Consider the following 23,267-nt stretch of genomic DNA (forward strand, 5'->3'; position numbering starts at 1 on the left):
TGTTTGATGTCAAAGTGAGAGCTCTTAAATGGAAATTCCCATTCCCCCCCCCCCCCTCCCCCCCCACCTTTATCAATAGCCAGATTGCATGTGGCTGTTGGAATTTGGGCAGGATCATGTCCTTGGCCTCCTTTTTGGTTACATACCAGTTGGTAGGTACAGCTCTGACAGTATGGAAAGGCTAGTGAATGCAGATGGTCAGAAAACATTGAGTTTCGACTCCTCGGTCAGTGTCAGGAGCTTGCATTGCCTTCTCTGCTGAGGCATTGGCCAGCAAGACAGACTCCTGAGGCTCACTCATTTTGGACATTTCATTCTGGTCTGCCATGGAGCAGATTCAGTTTGTCAGTGCAAGCCTAGCAGAGATGTGACTCCCTGGATGTGACAGATCTTCCATTTGTCTTACCTTAGCCCCTCTTCAACATGCTGGGGATGTACTCTGGCAACCCTTCGTCATGCCCAGCACTTCCTATGCACTACATGCATGTGGTGCTGGCCCCAGTGTGGGGAAGGGCTAACTCTGGGGCTAAGCTCTCCTCAAGTTCTTCAGGCCATGTGCAGGGAACTCACAGTTCTCCCACATTAGGTTCTTGTTCCCTCACAAGCTACTTTTCTCCCCTTTCTCAATTTCTGAGCCCACCAGGCAGAGCAATTTATTATCTTCATCCCATTTTCCCACAAACATGCAAGCCAAAACCATACCAGCTGCTGCTACCTCTCTTGAGCTGACTGACAATTCCCCAGGCCCAGGGGCTGACTCTGTGATCAGACTCTGGGAATGCTCTGCAGTATACTCGTCCTGCATGGCAGAAGAAAAAGCCACCATATATAGGGACTGCGTGTAAGCAGACTCACTGAAATGATACAGCTTCTTTTGTCCACAATTCATAGTTTATTTTATAGTTATGGAGAAAGAGAATTTTGAAAAATCTTTTTTAAGGGGACTAAATGCATGAAAAAATTATGAAGTATTATTTTGCCAAAATAATTTCTGGCTAATAGCATAATACATTTTTTTTCCTACCCTGAATCTTCCTTTTCAGTCCCCGTCACTGCTTTTACTACCTTTTTCCCTTACTCTCTATTTCCCTTTAGAGCTCCAGACTATTAATCTGTAATTTTGTACCCTTCCTGGGTGTCACCTAGCACTGATGTGGAATGTGGAGCAGTTTAGCTATTCATTCAGATCTATATGGGGAAAACACTGGCCAGCTGGCACCCACATCACCACACTTCAACCAGCTCTGCAGCTGCATCTCCTTTATTAAGACCGTTTCCTTCTGCCAGATTTTATTTGTCAAATGATGGGTTTACTTGCATTACTCTAGTGTGAGAAAGACAAAAGGGAGGGTAAAAATAGGCTTAAATCCCATGTAAAAAAGTCATGAGACAAGTCATGTGCCCAGTACATTAGTCAGTCTCACAGTGTGTAGATTGAGCCTTCTGAGGTAGATTCAGAAATCATTTTGGCACTGCATAAATTGCATTATGTGCTATTTAAATATAGAAAAAACAAGCCTAGAAGAGTTGTCCCCCATGCCTTACAGTAACTGCATTAAGAAACAATTGCATACATAACAACAAAGGAAAATAAGAAATTAACATGTAATGACGAAATGACAGCCCAAAGAAGGTTTAGAACTTTGAGAGGAACTGTTATGCTAAGCTAGGAAGTCAGGCCAAAGAGCTGTGAGTAGCCCTGGCACCTGACTCTGCTGTGTGCAAACAGAGCCTGAGAGCAGCAGGTTCAGAAAACCCTGCTGCCCTCATGCCCTGCCTCTCCTTCTGGGCAATGAAGAGCTCAAACAGGATCTGGTCTCAAAAGATGCTGAGCTCTGAGATCTCTTACAGGCAGTAGGGGCAGCTTGGTGAAGTGTCCCTGGAAGCTGGTACTGCCAAGTCCTCTAATGCTTCATTTCGCTTTTTCCAAGTGTTCCTGGATGGCCACTGGTACTCTGGATCCCTGTTTGCCACCCTTCTTCTCATTGCTGCCTGGCCTCGGGAGAGAAGCCTTCCCAGCTGGTGATCAGCCTGGTGCAACCACAGTCCCTCTTAGCAGCTGCTGATTTTTCTTTGGCCATTTCTGACAATTTCTGGAGTGAGTTGGCTAGTAAGTAAACCCTGCACCTGCATCCTTCTCAGACTCACTCTCTGTGTCACCCCCAGTGAGTCACAGGTTCATTTGCTTTTTCTCTTCTGTAAATGAAGAGTTCACAGCCACCTTCTAGATCCTGTATGTTTCTCACACCTACATAGTAAAAGCACAGCTGCTTGGCATTGAAACATCTTCAGGAGGAATGGTGCCATGTAAGACCTGGGTTCTTGATTTATGCTGCTTATAAACAGGGGAATCCTATGTCTTGTTTGCAGTGTTGTGAGAAAGCCCTGCAGAGCCTGTGGTTGCCCTGTGCTGCCACATCACCCTTATGTGACCTCACCTGCACCTTCTGACTCCTAAGGGTGACATTCAGTGCCAGAAACCCCATCATTCTGGGATCCAGTCGGCTCACATTAACTGAGAATAGCTATGGTTTGGGCTGTGGACCTTCCCCCTTTTCCCCCAGATGTATCAAAAAGTCACGCCAGGCCATTGCTAAGTGTTCTTGTTGCCTTTAGATTCATGTTCCAATTTGTACAATTTCATGATAAAGTCAGACTGTGGCAGTTATAGTGTTAAATGAGATGAAGATAGGAATGCATTCACCTTTTTAGTCTGGAACAGATTCAAACTTCCCTACTGCCAAATTCCCAATATGTTCAGTAATAAGGTGTGGCTTGTAAACATATCAGCACTTAATGGGGCCTTGAATCAAGTACTCACTCATTCCACCGACTACTGTTGGTACCAAAAGTGATTCAGTGCTTATTTTACATCTCTCTTACCGAGGACTTTGTGACTTTTCCTAAGGTGCTAAAACCAAAATGGTAACAGAAGAGGCTTTCTGATTAAGGTTGAGCAGAAATAATTCATACACTTAGAAATATTTTTATTTCCCTAAGAACAGGATAATTTTTGTGGCTTTATTCCCTTAGGTTCTACATAGACCTCTCAAATAGTCCAGTCATTAGAGACTGTGGAAGGGTTATATTTGGATAAAAACCAAAATACCACAAAACCCAATGGAAGGCTTGATCCTGAAGCAGGTGACCATTGTCAGCTTTGATTTTATTGCCAAAATTTGTACATATTTTTCTAGTGTAGGCCAAACAACTGTGGCTATTTGGCTACAGTTGCTTGCTTGTTTGTAGCACCAGCTACATTCTTCTCTGATTTCAGTCTGAGTATTCTGATGTGGGTTGGGTCTGAAGATCTTTTCTTAGATCTTTCCTTTCAAGGAACAGGCTGGTTTTAAATGACCCAGTCATGAGCTCCTAATGTTGCAGATCCCTCCTCTGGAGGACACCCTACATTCTCTGACTAGAAACCAATGATGGATTGGTTACTGCAACAGGAGATGGGAGACCACAGTCCAGTGCTTTGCCAGAGACATCTGTGGGATTTGAGACAAGTCCCTGCTTCTATGGTCTGCGGTGTTCTATCATTGTGGATTTGCAAAAGAGTGGTAGGATTATTATTTATATACATTATAACATCATCTCAGATCCTGGCTGTGGACACTCATTGTGCTAATTACTAATGGGAGAAATGGGTCTTCATGTCTTCAACAACAACTTGAGCTGAAAGAACCAGTCAGGTTCTGGAAAAATGGCTGTGGGGATTTTAGGAGAAATGGGTGTTAATGTGTTAGAAATGGGCCTTAATGTCTTCATGAATATTAAGCTGCATTTTTTGAAGAATCCAGATAATTTGAGCTTCTAAACTTTAGGGCAATATGTAGTAGGTGTTTCAGGAAGTCTGTACCTTCCTAGTGCCTCAGCTAATGGGGAAAGGAACAGGACAACCTGCAGCCAGGAGTTTAGGAGAAAAGGAGGTTGTGTCCTCCAAAAATTTGAGAGAGACCCCATGGGAGTATGGTCTAGTGGACTCTATCTCTTTGCTCGAATAAAGTTGGAAGATTCCTTTGTCTCTTTTGTGGACACTGGCTTTTCACAGTGTGATCTTCTGCACATCAATGTTTCATTTAATTATGACCCATGAGATGGCAGCTGATCACCATGAAGGGGACAGTTTGGCAGCACTCATCAGTGCAAAAGGCAGAGATAATATGAATCTTGACTTCATTGCAGGTACTCAGAGTTTGGAAGAAGGCCACTGAGATTACAAGTTAGAAACGTGTATTTGGTGTAAAAAAGCTGTAGTGTGCTCAGCTCCATCTGTTTGCCTTCAGATGTTGAAAACATTGGATTGTGGAGTGAAGCAAACATTGAAATTCTGGACTTCAACCAGGACTTCACTTTTCATATACAACTGCCTGGTTTCGGCATGTGATGGATCTCAACTTGCAAATGACAGAGTACTCATAGCCAGCTGAGGACTGATTTTGCAAACCTCTGATGACCTCTCAGTGGCACCGAGTGAGGGCACATTCCTGCTCTGCTGTCTCCCCCACCCCATCGCCACTGCCGCATAGAGGTTGTACTTTGCAAAACCTTAGCAATTATCAGTGCTGTTCGAAAAGCCTGTGTAACATCTGGAGCAAATGGTGCCTTCCCAGGGGACAAAAAATTATGGAAATTTTCTTGTTTGTATTTCTGGAGAACAGCGGGTGACAATATTTGTTTGAAACCACAAATTTCAGGGTGGAGGAGCCATGAAGCAACCTTCACTTAGCCCAGGGTCACAGCTTCTGACTCCCTCAGGCACAGCACGGCTGCCGGGCCCCTCCGCAGGCCCTGGGCCCCGGCTGCGCCCCTGCCCTACAACGGGGCAGGCAGGGCCCCACCCCGGCCGGGGCCGTCCCACCACGGGCCGCGGCCTCCCGGGAGCGGGCGGCCCTGGAGCGGCGCTCGGGGAGGGTCAGCCCCGAGCCGGCTGCGAGCCCCGGGGACCCGACGCGGTGAGTGCCTGGGCACGCCGGGCGCCGGCGAGCCCGCGCCGTGAGGCCGTAGCTGAGGCGGGGCCGGCGCGGCGGCGGGGCCGGGCCGGGGGCGGTGGAGGCCGGGCCGGGCGGCATGATCGGCACCGTGCTCTGCTACGTGCTGCTGCCGGCGGTGCGGTTCCTCCAGGCCCTCCGAGGTAACCCGGCCCCGGGCGGGCGGCGGCGGTGGCGGTGGGGGCTGCCGGGGGTGGCCCGGAGGGGCGGGGATGTCCCTCGCCGTCCCCCGCCCTGGCCTGAGGAGGGTGCGGCCCGGCGCGGCTGCCCCAGAACTCCCAAGGCCCTGGCCCTCGGCAGGTGGGGCGTGGGGCTGCTGGGCCGGGCCGGGCCGGGGCTGCTGGCCCGGGGCAGCGCGGGTAGCTGCGTGTTTGGAGGGAACAGCTGCCAGCTGTTGTGCTGCAGAGGCAGACTGCGCTTGGCGCAGGGGCTCTAGCTCCTGCCGCCAACCTGCTCTCCAGGCTTGGGGAGATCCTTGGAGATAGGCAGCTCAGAGATCTGTGATCCCCAAGGACTTGCGTGTGACTTCGTGGATGGACTTATGTTTTGTGTGTATTGCTATTTCACTTAGTTTCCCTAGATCCTGCTGCTGCTTCCCAGTCCCTGATTACTGAGCTCATGTAAAGTCACCCTCCAGCCTGAACCTGTCCCTGAGCCTGTAGCAACTACTGGACTGGCACACTGTCTTTTTCCATAGTGAGCAGCGAGCTGACTCCTCTCAAATTCAGCTCCTATTGTGTATTAACAGGCTCTTGTAGGCACTCATCGTGCCTGGCCAGTGTAGAAAAATTACCTTGGTGCGTTGGTGTTTCTGACATTAATGAACTTAATTACAAACTGACAGAGAGGAGTATGGTTCTTAAAGCTCCATTTCTGATACATACAGAAAACTTTGACACAAAAGATATAGTACAACTATACATGAATGTTGCTGACTCCTGTATATTACTGCTCTGGCTGACTGACAGGGATGCAGAGAAAAAAGTGATTTGTAATCAACAGAAATTGCTAGTTAACAGTAGGGACGAGTGTCTGTGCAGAATTCATAGTGAAGTGTAAATGCCATCTCTTGTATAGATGCAAGTGAAAAGAATCTCTGTCTTTTTCTACTTTACCACACAAATATAGTGTATTCAATGTTACATTAAAAACAGTTTAAAGTGTTTTTATTTTTTTGCCACATGTTAGTCATCAGGTGATCTGTAATTCTTACCAGGATTTCTTCTGTGCATATACTCTCTCTAATGAGGTATATGTTAATCCCTATGTGTCTTCATTTTTCATCTCTTAGTAACAGAATTATTTTTCTTCTACAGCACATTCTTGTGATATATTTTACTCTCTTACCTGACTGCTATTTCTTGCTCAGTCCCTGGAAAGATACTTGCTCTAAATGATGACCTTGGTTTCTTAGCCCATGCACATGATGGGCTAACTTTTAGGGACTGCCTTTACGTATGTTGCTGAGAACTAATAGTTTCCACAAAGCCTTTCAGCTTGGCTGACTCTGTGCTGCTGCAGGAGTTAGAATTGCATTCTCTAGATTTGATAAAGCCATTGCTATTGTGTGCAGTTTCAGTGACCTGGACTAATATGACTGGATTTGGACTGTGGCTTAGCATTCTGGAGGAGGCAGGGGAAGTTATTTAGACTGTGACTGTTTTCCCTCAGAGAAGTAATTTGTTTGGGTTGCTATACTGAATGGTTGTATTGCACAGAGTTACAGCAAATGTGTTAGAATAAGAAAATAATGAGTAAGAAAGCATTTCTAGCTGTTTTATTTTGATTTTGTTTTTAAATGACAGATGCTTTCTTTACCTATCGAAAGAATGTGCTTCTGGCGAAGAGCCCGTCCACCCAGATAGAAGGTGTCTTTGCTGCAACCAGAGGAAGATCAGTTCCAGAAGAGCAGGAAGCCCTTCTCCAGCAGTGGCTGGAGGAAGGAGTAGGGAATTTGCCAGCCAGTGAGAGTGTTCCATCAGTGAGGAAAGTATCAGTTACACTCACTAGTGACTGGTTAGAAGGTTCAGAGCTATTGATGACCAGCCTCAGTGACCTGAATACGTCTCCGGAAGTCACCCGGTGTGCTGATCAGCAGCACTCAGAGCTAAATGCTTTGGCTCCTTCAGAACTGCAAGATCATGCAGTGGCTGAACTGGCAAAATTACCATCAGAGGAAACAGTGACTGTAGCAGGCAGTGCCCCTTGGGCAGCTGTGTTGCCACAGACAGATCACCAGACAGCTGGCTGTGCTGGTATCAACGTGGAAGTGCTGAATGATGACCCAGCTGTGCTGGCCTGGAGTTTAGCATGTGATGCAGAGGCAGTGCCACCGGTGCTCCCAGCCCAGCCCATTCAGGATGCGGTGCCATTTTATCCTGTCTCAACAGAGGTGCCCTACCATGGTCAGTGATGGCTCTGAATCTAATGTTTAGTTTGGGATTGGCATTTGTAGTAAATGTGGTCAGGTTATTGTGTTTGGGCTTGCTGTCAGCAAGACATTGATTGCCTCTGCAGAGTTGACAGGATCTGCTAGTGAAAACTGTGAAGTGAGTTTTTGCTGAGGAGGGACTGGTCACAGCTAGTGGTTTCTGTGCTGTGAGACTGTCTGGTCTGAATATCAATATATATTCCTGTTCTCAAATGCTGGCTTTGTACTCTAAGAAGTGCTGAAAAGTGGGTCTGGTGTTTCAGTATGCTTGACTCTGGTCATGTGTTATGCCATCCCTACAGACAACTATCCAAAGATATCCAGAAAGAGCATCTGAAAACCAGAGTGGGTGTGGGTTTGCTCAGAGGCTAGAGTGCCCTAGCTTAGGGAATGAGAATGGCTGTCTCTGGGTCACAGGGGAACCAAAGTATCAGCAAGGAACCCAGTGCGGCTGTAACTTTGCTTTTTGTCTCTTGCATATAGAGATCTTATGGAGAGACTGGGAGGATCTTTCTGTCCAGCCCTGTGTCTTAGAGCAGGTCTCAAAAAACACTCCCCTCTTTGAATTTCGAGTCATGTCTTACAACATCCTTGCCCAGGACCTGGTGGAGCAGGGCCTTGATCTCTATGTACACTGTCATCCAGACATCCTGAACTGGAACTACCGCCTTCCAAACCTTTTGCAGGAGATCCAGCATTGGGATCCTGATGTAAGTATGACTAAGCCCTCTCTACATCAGTGTCACCAGAATTTGAATTCCTTGTTTGATATAACAGTATTAAGAAAAGAAAAAGATGGGGGCAAGTCCTAGGAAGATACTACCTGCTTGGTAACTGGACAGTGATTGGTCTGAGAGTGTTTGAGGACTTTCACAGACTGTGTTTTTGGTGTCTGTCTTGCTTTGATTGTAGAAACTAGTCATACTTCAATAGCAGGGCTTAACTTTTATAAACAGCAGAAGCAGAGGAAGAAGGACCAGTCTTCTAAGGCAGCACAGGAGGGGAAGCCTGCATAGAAGAGGACTTCACGAACTTCTCTATTCTTTAAGTCCTCTTTGGGGGGTGAAGGATCTTTTATCTCATCACTGGAAAACTGAATGATATGCTACTGTGACCCAGAAAGTTAGTGCTTTTTATCTGGAAAGTGCAGGACAGAGTTGCGGTGATGACATTTCTGTTTGGAGGGTTGGCATGTGAATGCACTTTTCCGCTTTCTTCCTTCCCTAAAACAAGGTAACTAGCAAATAGTTGTGGAACAAGTGAGGTCTCTGTCTTCCTTCCAGGTTCTGTGTCTCCAGGAGGTGCAAGAGAACCATTACTGGGAGCAACTGGAACCAACATTCAAGGAGATGGGTATGTCCTGCTTTTGTGGGTCTGTACATCCAGGTCGTGGGACTGGCCAGGCAGTGCTTCCTGCTTAACATCTTCAAAGCACTCAGTTTCAAGAGACCTTTTCCTGTTTGCTAGGTGGCTGCTGGCCCTACTTCTGAACTGTCTGCCTAGACCTTTATCCTTTCTTTTGCAATTGATGTCTCTGAGTTGAAGGATCAGTAACAAAACAGAGGGCCCTGGAAGGACAAGGAGAGAAAATACCCCCAATAATTAATAAAGGGTAGTTATTGGAAAGCATTGGGTATATTGCTGTACCCAAATGTAGTAGGAACCTTTTCTATATAGACTTGCTGAGCCTGAGGTAGTGACTGAATAAACCTTTTAATGGGTGATGGTTTCTTTTCAGGCTTTGCTTGCTTCTATAAACGGAGAACTGGGACGAAGACAGATGGATGTGCAGTGTGCTATAAGCGCAGCAGGTTCCAGCTGATCAGTCTCAGCCCCGTAGAATACTTCCGGCCTGGCCTGGACGTCCTCAACCGGGATAATGTGGGCTTGGTGCTGCTGCTGCAGCCTGTGCTCCCAGAAGGTCTAGGTCTGAAGGCAGTCAGTCCTTTGTGTGTGGCCAACACTCATGTGTTGTTCAATCCCCGTCGAGGAGATATCAAACTTGCCCAGGTGGCATTGCTGCTAGCAGAGATTGACAAAATTGCAAGAACTACTGAAGGCAGCTACTATCCTGTCATCTTGTGTGGAGACCTGAACTCTGTACCTGATTCTCCACTCTACAAATTCATTCGGAATGGTGAACTTTCCTACCATGGGATGCCAGCGTGGAAGGTAGTTGCCAGCAAGAATTGGGATTGGATAGCTCTTTATTGTCTGCTGCTAGAGAAATGCATGGCTGCATTCTTCCTCTTGTGAGGAAATAGTCTTAATACTGAATTAAGTTATTCTGCAATCTTCCCCAATGTCTCCAGCACTGCAGGGGAAAGAAGCGGACAAGTGCGTGGATGTTGTTTCCATCACTGCTCTTGTGGTTTCTCTCGGGGCACACTTGTGATAATAGATCGCTTAATGTCAAGTCTTTTTTTTTTCCTTTCCTATGGAATTTTTGTTTCTGTGTGACTGGAAGTGTAGGGAAATACAACTCCACCAAGACTTACTGAAATTTTTTGTGAATGTTTGTTCTAAAAAAGTTTGAAGTGGGTCTCTTGTGGTTGTCTTACTGTGTGTCTGTGATCAAATATATGGTTGTGATTCAAGCTAAATCATCACTTCAATAAGATACCTGTAAAGTATCTTGTCAGATGACTTTTAGCTAATTGTATCTGTCCCCTCCAGCTGAAGGTTGACTATACCTTTACCATACTCTGAATAGCTTAGTCCATGCCTTTCCAAGATGGCATTCTCCTGTCTTGCTCCTGGCAAATGTATATATGTACATTGTCTATAGCTTGCACATTTGCTCTCTGTCACTGATGATTGCTCTCCTTTCCTGGCCTTCTTGCAGGTGTCTGGTCAGGAAGACTTTTCCCAGCAATTGTATTCACGAAAGCTGCTGGCCCCACTGTGGCCAAGCTCACTGGGTGTAACAGACAAGTGCCAGTATGTCACCCTGTGCCAGCCAAAGAAACCTGGTGAGCTCCAGTATGCACTGACAACATGAGTTTGCTGAGGATGGGCAGTTTGTGGGCCTTGCTGTCTCTCTGAGTAGCTTGGGCATGTTCTGCATGAGGCACTTGACAAAGATTCTCTCCTTCTCCTTTGTATATGAATTAAATACAATTTTTTCTAGAACCTATTGGATTTCTGCCATTTTCTTTCTCTAGTGAGGAGCAGAATGTTCCTCTGCCAGTAACACTCGCTCAGTGTGTCTCTTTCATATTCCCAGACTTACACTTTTGTGCAGATGTAAACTATGTTCAGCAGGCACTGCTTTAATCTCCGGGTGTTTACGGTGTGGTTTTGGATAGTATTTACAAACCACTGTAAAGAAATCATTCCAAAGATCCAGTTACAATCATGTCTGTTCTCTGCATCCATAGAGAGGATTAAAAAAATGGAGCCCACACAAAATAGCATTTGTTAAAATCTTGAATGTAGAACTTGTATTCAGCCTGATCACCAGAAATGTTTTCCTCAGCAGACATTTTCTGGAGTTGTACACTAACTGATCTGCTTGAAAGTCCCTGGAACTTTTGGTGTCTCAGAGAGGATATTCTTACTTTGTGCTGACAATGACTGTTGCATTTGAGGGATAGCAATAGCTGTACTCTGTTCTTCTACTTTTACACATCTGTTCTACATGTAGGTTATTTGGTGGTTTCTCTTCTCATGGTATCAGAGTGCTTGGGCACAAAAGCCTCACTCAAACTAAAGAGCTCTAAGAGGCCCAAAGGTCTAAAATATAGGTAGGTGTTCCGTGGAGGTGTGACTTTGCTGCAGTTACTTTCTTCTTTTAATTTGTGCTTTTCTCTGCAGGGAGACGCGAGTACAGCCGTGACTTCCTGCTGCAGTTCCGCTTTTGCGATATTGCCTGTGAACGACCACCACAGCTGGTCCTCCTGGAAGGTGTGACAGATGCTAAACCAGGTATTAACAGGAGGCTTTTCAACTTGTCACTCTCCTAGCTCAGTGGAGCCTCTTCCTCTGAGGACAGACTGGGAGATTTTGGACTGGAGAAGAGAAGGCTCCACTGAGTCCTCATTGTGGCCTTCCAGTACTTAAAGTGAGCTTATGAAAAATGAGGGAGAGTGACTATTTACACAGGCATATATTGATGGATAAGGGAAAATGGTTTTAAATTTCCTAAAATTCTTTACATAGAGGATAGCAAGGCATTGGGCCAGGTTGCCCAGAGAAGTTGTGGATGCCACATCCCTGGAAAATGTTCAAGGCCAGGTTGTATGGGGCCCTGGACAGCCTGATATAGTGGGTGACATCCTTGCCCATGGGATGGAGGGATGGAACTAGATGATCTTAAAGGCCTTTTCCAACCCAGGCCATTCTATAACTGTATGATTCTATGATTTCAGGGAAAACATGAGGTGGAGGTAATGCCTAGTGAGGAAAGGGAAAGGCAAAAGGGTGCCTTCTGTGACCGTGATTAGATTCCATGAGAGCTCAGAGAAGTACACTTTCATCCCTCATACACACTGACTATGTTCCTTGAGATGCACTGACATTCAGCTTCTTGAAGCTCTTTCTTATAAACTTCTTTTAAGCTGAAACAGCTACGTATATTTTTTTTTTCTGCTTCAAGATTTTGATGGTGGAGAACAACCTGAAGATTGTAATGATAGACGATGGTCCCAATATAGATGTCTCTGGAAGCTGGTACCCAGTAGACATTCCTGCTCCTCTGGGCCTTGTGGCATGGCTGGCTCTGCTTTCTCCATTTCTGTTCTGCCTTTCTAGATACCCTTTGAGTAAGCAGTAGGCTAAGATAAGCAAACTTTCTTTTGAGAGCAGATGTTGAAATACTCTGGACTTTGGTAATATTGAATGCTTTAAGGATGTGTCCTCAGCAGGACAGAATATGAATTCTCAGTTGTTTGCACTGATCTGCTCTAGGGATGTTCCTGTTGGTCTTACAGCTTGTGTTTCCTTTGGATATTTTCCTTTATGATGTTCATGACTGGAAGCTATCTGCTCTTCTTGGGCAAAAAGATTCATTTGGTTTCAGGAGAAGCTTCTCAGACTTGGGATGAGCAGCCTGTTCTGGGATCTGTGTAGGTCTGGCTAGAATCTCTTTGCTCCTTTTCAGACCGCCCTGCACACTGGCCCAAGCCTGCTGCCATGGTGAAAGACCCTGATCCTCAGCCATTCGTCCCAAGGTAACTTGGTGCACCTTCAATGGCCACAGTCTTCAAACTCAGCCTTGTTTTCCTGAGCCCTGAAAATCTGGCTGAAGTAAAAACTGAAGTAAATGTAAGAGTGAAAGAGAGTAAGGAGGGCTATCTGGAAAAGCTAGATCCACCCAGGACTGTCCCAGCAGCTGGATGCTGCTCTGTCAGCATTTTATTGGTGAGATTGATAATGAAGGGCATAGGCATATACAGGGCTGGGTATTGAAGACAAAGGAAATTCACAGCCTGTCTTGCTTTGGTGTAAGTGGAGCAAATCGTTCTGAAAGATTTTATGTGCTTATAAAGTAGGAGTAGTTTAGACAGTTGCATCAGCGAGAGAACATTCAGCTTGACTGCAGTACTGAAAAGGCATAATTCTCTTTTCCTTTCTTGGTAAACAGTGACTGTTTGTGTGCAGGTGTTCAGGTGTTATCCAGCATGGCCTCAACCTGACTTCCGTCTACAGCCACTTCTTGCCACAGAGGGGACGCCCAGAGGTCACAACAATGCCCATGGGGCTAGGAGCCACTGTTGATTACATTTTCTACTCAGCAGAGCCTGTGGAGAACAAGGCAGGTGAGTGTGGCAGTGCAGGGTTATCCCTGTGACATTGGAAGAGCACCGTGAGACAGGCCAGATGGGCAGTGCATTTCATTAAGCTGGTGGATCTACAGGATCTGTCTTTGAAATAATACGCAAGGTGGAAGTAACATTTGCTCATGTTTATCTGGTTTATCTTTGTGAAAAAAATGAAGCTGCTTACGTTAATGTGGACTTTTGAGGAAGCTAGAACAGAATAGATTCTTTTCTTTTGTATAAATATCTTACTTGTGCTCCTGATAACAGGCAGTGCTGGCTTCTGAGTTCAAGGCTTGGACTTCTGGTCAGTCTGAGACCACTTGCTGTTCTTGGAAGGAGGTGACTCCGGTTCTTTTACAGTGGCACCTTCTCTCTGCTGCTTGAAACAAGAGTTCTGTTGATGACCGACTGCATGTAAATGCATCCAGGAACCCTCTTGGAGCTGATTTGGGTCACCAGAATTAAGTTTGGGGAGCCAGTTAGGAATGAAGAGATTAATTCCTCCTCAGGGAATCTGAAGCTATTGCTAGGCCACAGTTCAAGAAAGGAACTTCTCATGTAAGCAACTACCTGGTGAATTTAGTGTATTCTTGCTTCCTATGCCGGCAAGTATATGAAGCCGTGAACAGCAGTATTGTAGGGTGCTCACTGCTTTCACATCTAGGCTCAAAGGTGCAGGTAGTGTTTGTGCAGGCAGTCTTCATTTATCAGGGAAAGAACAGGGAAGGATTGACAAGCATCCCTCTGTGAGTGTGTAGAGTTAATCTGTGGTGCCAGTCTCTGGTTGATGTTTCTTCCCATTTTCTTTGTCAGGTCGCAGGCTGTACAAAGATGGAGCCCTGAAGCTGCTTGGCCGTCTTTCCCTTCTCTCTGAAGATGTCCTCTTGATGGCAAATGGCTTACCAAATCCTTTTTGTTCATCTGATCATCTCTGCCTGTTGGCTAGCTTTGGCTTGGAGATCTCCAGCCTCTGAGAGAGTTAGTGTTGGTTCCCTTTCCCTAAAGAAAAGTTTTTCTGAATACAGCAGTTGAGACTCTGGATTGCACAACCTGCTTGCAAGAAAACCCTTTTCCATGTCATGCCCTAAAAGTCCTTTTCTCCCCTCACACCCTCACTAAATGCAGCGATGGGAGAGTTGGAGCACTTTTTGCTTTGGTATTTTCTGCATCTCTGCAAACCTGAGCTGTGTTTCCAGTGGGCTGCCAGGTGTATTCAGGCATTAGCATCTCTTTAAGAGATCCTTGTTCCACTGCCTTGATTAGCAGGTGTTTTTGTGCTGCAGGAACCAACATAACGGCCATGTTTATTTGTCATTGTGTAAGATTTTCCAGAAGCTGGAAAAGAGAGGGGCAATGCTATCTGCTTTTGGTTAGTTTAATTGCTATCAAGGAGCCCGGGATGTATATAGCAATACTCATTTACACCAGAAACAATTTCTTTCAGTTCTTTTAATTTCTCAGTAATAGTTCAGTAGTTTCAGGGCTAGTTGTTGTGTTACCTTTTAGATTGGATCTGCTACTGCTTAGAAATTTCTTTTACTTAATAATCTGTAAGGACTGACTTGCTGATGGAAGGGTTTGTGTGGTGTAACAGTTTCTACAAGAAACTGCTTGCTGTGGCTAATGGACCGGGGAATGGGATTGCCAGGAATGGAACCAGGGGTTCTATAGAGCCACCCACAGCAGCTCTAGAACTGCAGTAAAAGCCTAGAGGCCTTGGGGAAGGCTTTCTTCCTTTCCAGCAGTCTCAGAATGGTAACTAATTTGTCATTTTTAGCAAAAATATTTAAGATCCTCCCAGTGAATATCCTGTGGAAAAAATTACCCTGTAAGGCATGATAACCCCAGAAGGCTATAACTCTGGTTGTCCCAAAAGAGAGATGAAAATGGAAGGCATGTGAGAGCCAGCAGAGCCATCAGATGGAAGAGCTCGTCTTGTCACTTGCCCTGTTCTTTGTGCACTCCCTACTGCATTCAGCCTGCCAGGGGTCAATAGCCAACATGTAGTATCCATCTCCTGTGCCAGACTGAATTCCATGCTGCATCCTTCTTCTGCACCCAGCCATATTTAGGTGTAGCTAGAATCCTTAGGATCAGCTCCTGACTCTTGACATGCTTTGGGAGGATGGGGAGGGCTGTGTTACTTGGAGCCACACTGCAGTCGCTTGGATCCCAGTGTACCTTTGCTGTCCTGCTTTTTGTCCAGTACAAAAGGAGTCGTGCTGTATCTGTTCCTAGAGTAAATTCCCGAGTTCAACCTGACATTTGGTGCTCCCTAAGAGATTGAAACCAGTCTTGGCAGAAACCAATATGGCAGAAACTTTATCAATCTTCTGTTCACAAACAAGGCAGAAATCTGGTCCCACCTCAGGTTTTTGCAGGAAGGTAAAGGAGACTTGAAACATTGTTTGTTCTTCATGATCTATTTGAGGGACTTTGATATTTTATATTTTAAATGTTACTTTCTTTATTGTAAAATAAAATACTGCTAATCTAAGAAAGTACCACAAAGTAACTTTGTGTTACCTTGTGTTTCTGGCTGCTGAACCTCTGAAGACTTGCTTGACAAGGTTTTTCTGGCTGCAAGGTGAAAGAGGGCAAATTGGCTACACGAGAAAGTAATGAGGGTTGAAGAGAGGGAAGAAGTGAGCCTAATCTCCCAAGACATCCCTAAATCCCAGAGGTGGCTTCTTTGGCATTGGGCTTGTTTTGCCCCCTCCATCCCCCACCTTCCCACCCAAAAGATTTGCATGCAGGAACCCTTGCCATCCTCCCTAAGAAGGGAATACTGCTGATCTTTTACAGCTCACTTCTGTAAACTACAAAAACAAGGTGGAGGTGGAGGGAGTTGTGTTCTGTGCCTTTGTGAGCATGTAAGGACTGCATATTCCCCTCTTGCCCTGCCAGATGGTGTTTGTCTGGTGATGTGTGGATGGCTTTTGCTACCATTTGTGAGTTTCTGTAAGTGAACAGCAGTCTTGGGAGGGGGCGTATGAATAATTTTGCCCTTAGGTAATAGATCTGGCATGGCGTTGGTACATGGAGAGGGATGGATGCAGAAGTGTGCATTTGTATGACTGTGTTTATATCACAGTTTGACTGATTTCTCTTACTCTGATTTTGTAAGCAGTTGTATTTATAAAGGGAGGGAAGGAAAGAGTGAACTGAGAGCTTTGCTTTCTGTTTGGCTCAAAAAGGTTGCCAGAAGGCAGCCTGGTTGCAGATGACTCCCTCCTGCTGTTAACATTGTAGTAGGAACCTTAGATGACACTAGAAGTTTAACAGTGACCAACCAAAAGCACCATAAAAAATTCTGTGTCACATAGTGTTGGCCCTTAGAACTTTAACTATCTGCTGCTATTGTAATTGCTGGCTGAATCTGAGGTCATTTGAGGAGGTGTGTGTGAATGTGTGTGTGTATGAAAGAGAGCCAGACTGAGCTCTCTTGAGACCCATAAGGTGTGCACCATACACCAGCAGATGAACTGGTTGCCCCTGCACTGCCTGAAGCACCCTGCCAGTCCTGTGATACAACTCAGGTGGAGGACCTGTGTTCCAGTATCACAAGTGCTTTTTTCATTTTATAAACCAAATAAACCAAAACATTGACTTGTGGGCGAATTGCATGGAAGCATCTCAGGGAGGTTTTAAGGTTCCAGCTATACTTTGCTGGAAAATCTAATCTTGCACAGGTCAAACTAATGCTTTCCCTTTCCATGCATGAAATAATGTGGTGCGCACTTGGAATTGTTAAGTTTTTGAACACTGGATATCGAGTCATGTGCAGAGAAATCCCAGGACAATGCCTACAAGTCCCCTTATTCTTCTTTCTGGAGGTTATAGTGTTCCCAGGATGACTTTCAGCTCTCAAAGCCCTGGCCTACTCATGCTTTGTTGGGCACTCATAGGTGAAACTATGGCAGAAATGCAGGACCATGGCTAGTGACTATAGAGACACAAAGGCAGAGTTGAAAACTTGATTTCTGTGTTTATTTTGGCCGCTGTCACAGGAGTTCTGTATGTACTCTTACAGAGGTGGTCTGTTTCAGGAAAATAAAAACCCCTGTGTTCTAGAGCAATTTGGAGTTAATATCAACTGGATCTGGAGACCTATGAATGCCTCTTGACCATGTGGGATTATAGGAGAAGTTTGGAGGTGGGGTTGGTAGAAAGTTCCTAACTGTAAAATAGCGACTAGCATCTAGTTGTTGGGGGAAAAATAATGTGTTTTGTGATGCTTTAAGAATAGCACCCACACATACAATCAGAGCCTCTGGTAATGAGCTTTGTAATGGGGTGCAGAACTGAGATTCCAGATGTAGCTCTTAAAACTTTTTCTGGACCTAAATGCATTATGAGTTTTCATTAACACAGCTTCCTGATGAACTACAGAGGGATCTGTAAATGGTTATGAAAGTAGAACAGCAGTATCTGCAATGCTCAGAAAGGGAAGGTGTTACAGAGATTATTACCAGCTACATGACCTCATGACCTTAGTAGTGATGTAGAGTTCAGGGAGACTGGTGCTTATGGGAAGTGATGCCAGAGACCGCTGGCAGCGTGTGTACATTCCCTCTAGCCTCCTAAGCTGCAGGAGCATGCAGCTGTTGAGGCAATCAAGTATTTGACTGAGTATCTTTGCAATAAAAGAGTATAACTTGCACCACAGCTGCTAGGCTGTATTTAGTTATTCTATTTAGATAGAAATTGGACTTCCTACATTTTCTGAGTTTTAAGTTCATTGCTTCAGGAGGTAGCCCTTCATAATCACTTTTCCCACTTTTTAATGGGATGGGAGGAGTGGTAAACAATATAATTGCTCTAGTTTCTTTCCTGTTTGTAATAAATGAAACTTGGCTGCTGTTTGAGGTCTTCTTTCTCCATGCTTTTTTCTTATGAGCTATCTCTCCAGCAGCTGTTTTCCCATGACTACTCTATCCAGTTATCTTTCTGAGTTACTGATGTTTATTTTCTCTGCAGCTGTATTTCGTCAGTTAAAAGTTATGGGTGCAATTCTCTAGGGCTAAGTGTTATTATAAATGCAACATATAAATGGTGTCAAGATGTAAGATAGTGGGTTTCCTCACTCCTGAAGAATTAAGTGGGAGGAGTGGGAGCTCAGGAACAAACACTTAGATGGGAGTAACTCTTGTTATATAAAACAAAAAAAACCCCCGGATTTCAGATTTCTTGTTAGTGCTCTGTATGCCACCTGCTTTGTGAAGGCAGAACTCTGAAATATACTTGACCTTAGTTTGTCTTCTCTGAGGAGTCTCCAAGAGGTCGTAAGAAGTTCAGCATCTCATCGGATTAAGGTATGAGTCCTGCTCTTAACAATGTGTTGATGATGGTGTTGCCAAACAGTCTGCAAAGCAGGATGTTGCTGCAGTCCAATAACTACTCCCATTGCCACCACCTCAGTGTTGAACATTTATTGGATGTACTGTTTAGATATTTGCAGTCCTATCCATGGGTCATCCAAATGCAGATGAACCCTTTTGTTGCTTACCTAAAGGAAGCACACAAGCCTTAGTGGGATACCATCTCCTTTCAGGCTTCCTGTTGTGCGACTAATTGAATTGCTGGCTGTGACCTGCTTCTTGCCAGACTGTAGCTGCCTGGCCTGTAGTGCTTCCCATAGCACAGTCATGTTGAAATGCACAAGCTGAATTGAATATGCTGCATTGTGTTTCTAACTATGATACCAAGTTTCTGAAGGGAACTCACCTGTTACAATGATAACAGATGACAGATTAAACAGCTGGCATGCCTCTAACTCCTTTGGTCAGCTGTAAATGTTTGGCGTCTCCTGTCAAGGCAAGTTTTCCTCCTCCTTCAACTGAAAATGTCATTCTAGTCTTGAAGCTATTTTTCTTTTTATTTATTTAAAATTTTATTTATTTTCTTTCAGATTTAGACTCTACATTCTTGTGCTTTTGTATAATAGCTGGAAAATTTTTTGTAACTTTGATAAGACAAACAGCAGCTTTCAAGGTCCAAGCCTGGCAACTGGGAGGACTAAGCTAGACACTGGCTTGTGCTACAACAAAAGATGTATTTGTTCCATCCAGTCTTTAATTTCTACACACCAGAAAAAACCCTAAAGAAAACCCAAAAAACCCAAAAAAACCCTTGGCTTCAAGTCTTGGCAATTTTATTCAGTTTTTTGTTATTTTCTTTCTGGATGCAAAGCCTTCTACTTATATTTATTCTATATATTCAGTTATTGGCCAGTGCCTGGAGCTGCTCTTGAACTGGGAGTAGATGAATGCCGTAGTTATTCTATAGTTATTCCTCTCCTCCTTTCCTCTCTTAAAATGAGGTTAGAGATAGGATAGCACTCACTCTTTGCCAAAATAAAACTATAATCTAGGAAAACAAACCTGGTGGAGTTAACTTAATTCTGTAATGGCCTGCTATCCACAGCATATGTCTTTGCCTGCCATAGTCCTGCAGTCGCTGCATGAATGGTGCTCTTAAGGCTCAGTCTCACTCTCTCATGAATGAATTTCTGTGTGCTTTTAGACATGTCAGAACCTTAAGTCTTGGGCCTCTCAGTGTAAAAGTGACAAGGTGTGGTTTTTTGTTTCTTGGTTTGCTTTTTATTTTCTGGTTCATCATGTTGTTTATCCTTCCCGCAGTAAAGATTTTCTGCTTAAGGTCCAAGCAGCATAATCTCTGACTTGAAAACTAAAACTGCAGGAACAACCAGTAGCAGGGGAAAAGCCTGATGTAAGAGGGAGCAGAAAGTCTGTGGCTGCATCACTGTTTTGCTGTTCTCACTCCACCGTGATCTTTACATCCATAGCGGATATAGGAGTTACCTGATTTAAAGCAAAATCTATCAAGCATGGAGTAGAGGGTGTTTTCGAGCAAGCATGTGAAGTAGATGTTTAGAACTGTGCAATTGCTTTCCCTCAGGGCAGAAGCAGTTCATATAATTAACTTGGCTAAGATGGACTATTGCATGTGCCTTTCTCTTTGGAGTAACAGGTCAGAGAATGTTTATTCCTTTCCTATACTACTGTAGGCTTGCCTACATCCTGGCCCTGGTCCCAGCTATTACTCATTTCCTTAGAGAGAAGGGGTATGTTCTGCCTGAAAGATGATAGCCTGAATAAAGTTGGATCCCCTTGCTGGGGATCCTTGCACTGAATCTTGCAGCTGACTGTCCTTTATTAAACCAGCATTTGTCTTGAGAAGTCCTGGTGAGGCTATTAGTCTGGAAGGTCACTGAACAGACTGAGGAGAATTGCTTTTCAGGCCAGGAAGGGAGACTGAATTGTACATTGAAAAGCTGAGCAGTGCAAGAAGAGGTTTGTATTAACCCTTACAGTATTGTTTGGTACAGTATTGTAAGAGTGAAATTTTTGATGCCTGCACTGATTTTTTTCCCCCTTCAGCCTGACTGATGGCAATTCAAGAGGGAAAACATGAATTCTGGCCTTTGCTAAACAGCCACATAGGTACTTACTCTGGCAGCTGCCCCTGTGTGCACAGACATACTCACCTATTCTGACGTTTAAAGGAGGATAAGGGTTCTTCCATGACCACTACTGTAGCAAGTAAAGGACATCTTCACATAATTTGCCTGATACCATCACTCAAGGCTGTCCCTTTGACTTTCTGCTGACATGTAAAGGGAAGGTTTAAAGCAAAAATAAGGACAGTACAGACATCTTGTTTTCTCTGCACAGGCTGAGAGCAGTACAGAGGGAATTTTATTGTCTAAGTGTCAAAGGAAGCTGGAAGAAGTATCAACATGAAGGCCATGGGAAGTGCAGTAAAAACCTAAATCTAAATAAAAATTCTGTGTTGGCTACGTAAGAACACAGAACCACACTGATTAATTACAAAAAGACACACATGATACTGTTCTTAAAGAAAGAAACTTTCAATTTCTTAGTTCTGAGCTGTACCAGTGATAAAGATGTAAATGGTTTTGGAGCACCCTATCAGTGCTGGAGTAAAATACTGGTGTGCATGGAAGGGGACCGCTCTGGTCCCACTAGCACCATCTCAACCCTGACCTGGAGGGAAACTCTGCTCTGCAGAGATTGTGAGGGATTCAGGAGCCTTCTGAGCCTAAACTGAGTTGCTCTTGAGCAGAAAGGGCCAGGGCACCACTGAAGGAGAGTGGTTGTGATACAAGTAAACACCTGCTCAGAAGACACACAAAAATATTAAATTCTAAGGAGTTTAGCTTGGCTGTAGAGGGGCCATCTCCACCTTTCTCTGGGAGAGCAAACATCAAGCCAGAATAGCACTTGCTTTGTTAAGGAAAGTTATAGATCCATAATGCAGGTCTAAATGTTGTCAGGACAACAGTGCAAGGCCACTGGGATGTGTGGTGTTATTTCAGCCAGACTTGCACACACAATACATCTGGGATGCCCCCTGCCTATACCTACTGTTTGATCATCAGGACCACTTGATATACTTCATTCAGAAGAAGCAGGTAGCTAAAGCAACCACCTGAAGTGACTAGCCAGAGCCAATGGAGCAAGGTCAAGCTAATCTAATCCAGACTCTTGCCCTTTGGCTAACAGGAGCTTTCTTCTGTTCATTATGGTTTCTTAAACTCTGAAATTTTAAGGACAGTCATGTTCCAGTCTATACCACACCACACATGATTCTGCCTTAGGGGGCAGGCACCTGATTAAGGCTTTCACCTGAAATACTTAAAAAAAAATTCATCCTGTTAAGCAGATTTGAAAACAGCAATAAAGCTACTATGAGAACAGACTCCACTCCCACCTAAAACACTTGCTAACACGCGCCAATTTCCTAAAGACTCCTTTAGCTTCTACCAGTAAAAAAAAAGGTTAGTGTGTCACAGACTGATGGACACCAAACCCTGCTCTTCAATATACAAAGTTTGTATCAAAGTGATGCTGTAGCTGAAAGTTTTGCTCACTAATGAATCTGTCCATTAAAAAAATTGCAGTTGGCCATGTATCAAGGGACTTGTCTACATAAAATATAAATAGGGCCTCTTATTTCAAGGTTTGCATTACATTTAGAATAGTTTTGCCAATAATAGGTCAGCATTTGTTGAAGTCTTTGAAAGCTCACCTCAGGTTCACATACAATGCAGGTAGTGTCTATCCATTCCTAGTGTACAAACACAGTTCCTTTCCACAGAGTTCAGAGGACTTCTGCTGCAGAACAGACATCATGTGAGACCTACTGAACAGTGAAATTTACATCACAGAGCCACATGAGTGACCCTATTAATATTTAATATTCAAAAATTAATAGGACTCCTTGAGATCCATCTTCCTTGTTCTGCAGGCACTAAAGGAGTATGACTTACATTATCATTCCTTCTGTGTAGCTCTAAAGCCTGCAGAAGTGAAAAAGATTCTCATCACCAGTCTTTTTTCCTTATGGTTAAAGGCAGACAGACCAGAAACCAGACCAATAGGTGGGGGAGGAAAGAAGTACCCTCAGCTTTCTTACAGCATAAAGCTAGATTGCATTAATCCTCTCTGTCATGGAAGGATGTGGTTTTGTTTGTTAGGAAGGAAGCAAAGCTTTGTATTGAAGTCATTCATCCTGTTACAAAGATGGGGGGAGCAAGAGCAAAAAGGGGAGAACTCTGTGGTTCTTTTCCAGTTTCTTGTACCATCTCCTGAACTGGAGATACAGAAACAGTAAGGAGCAGGAATTCTACACAGAGAAACACAATAGAAGGCTTGAAATGGTAACCCTAGCAGAATGCACTTGCCTGCTCCTGTGTCCATCTTGAGAAGTTAATCAACATAAGATATAAGCAAAGAATTAAATACTTCCTAACATATATAATTGTGCAACTAGATATTGAAAGAGGATGTTCTTGTCTAGCTGCAGCTGAGGATTAAGAGACCTTGAACTCTACCTGTCATTCATATCTTAAACATCCATTTCCTTTGCTTTTTCTAAGCTAAATAGCTTTTTCGAAGCTATTGGCCTCAGTTACATCCTGCAGGAAAGCTCTTAATTACAAAGTCAAACAAAGCATTTTGTTTTAAGCCATTCTGCCTTGGTGATCTAACACTGCTGAACAACCCTGTTGCCCTGCTCTCAAGAAAGCATCAA

General features: G+C 44.3%; 1 protein-coding gene across 3 annotated transcripts in view; it reads left to right on the forward strand.

The window, feature by feature from the left end:
* The window catches only part of ANGEL1 (angel homolog 1), a 35,485-nt gene extending 16,906 nt beyond the window's left edge, over positions 1-18,579 (forward strand). For 2 of the 3 annotated variants that reach the window (XM_084207049.1, XM_084207050.1), the window contains exons 3-11: positions 6,800-7,399; positions 7,909-8,135; positions 8,709-8,778; positions 9,164-9,597; positions 10,271-10,397; positions 11,242-11,352; positions 12,527-12,596; positions 13,027-13,184; positions 14,001-18,579. In XM_084207049.1, coding sequence (XP_084063175.1) covers positions 7,033-7,399; positions 7,909-8,135; positions 8,709-8,778; positions 9,164-9,597; positions 10,271-10,397; positions 11,242-11,352; positions 12,527-12,596; positions 13,027-13,184; positions 14,001-14,161 — 1,725 coding nt within the window. In that variant the 5' untranslated portion in view covers positions 6,800-7,032 and the 3' untranslated portion in view covers positions 14,162-18,579. Of the gene's footprint in view, positions 1-5,066; positions 5,138-6,799; positions 7,400-7,908; positions 8,136-8,708; positions 8,779-9,163; positions 9,598-10,270; positions 10,398-11,241; positions 11,353-12,526; positions 12,597-13,026; positions 13,185-14,000 lie in introns of those variants that run through there. The other variant, XM_084207048.1, reaches the window with a different exon arrangement.
* The last annotated feature ends 4,688 nt before the right edge of the window (positions 18,580-23,267 follow it).

Source organism: Fringilla coelebs (genome assembly GCF_963513975.1).
Source record: "Fringilla coelebs genome assembly, chromosome: 6".
In the NCBI taxonomy this organism is placed as follows: Eukaryota; Metazoa; Chordata; class Aves; order Passeriformes; family Fringillidae; genus Fringilla; species Fringilla coelebs.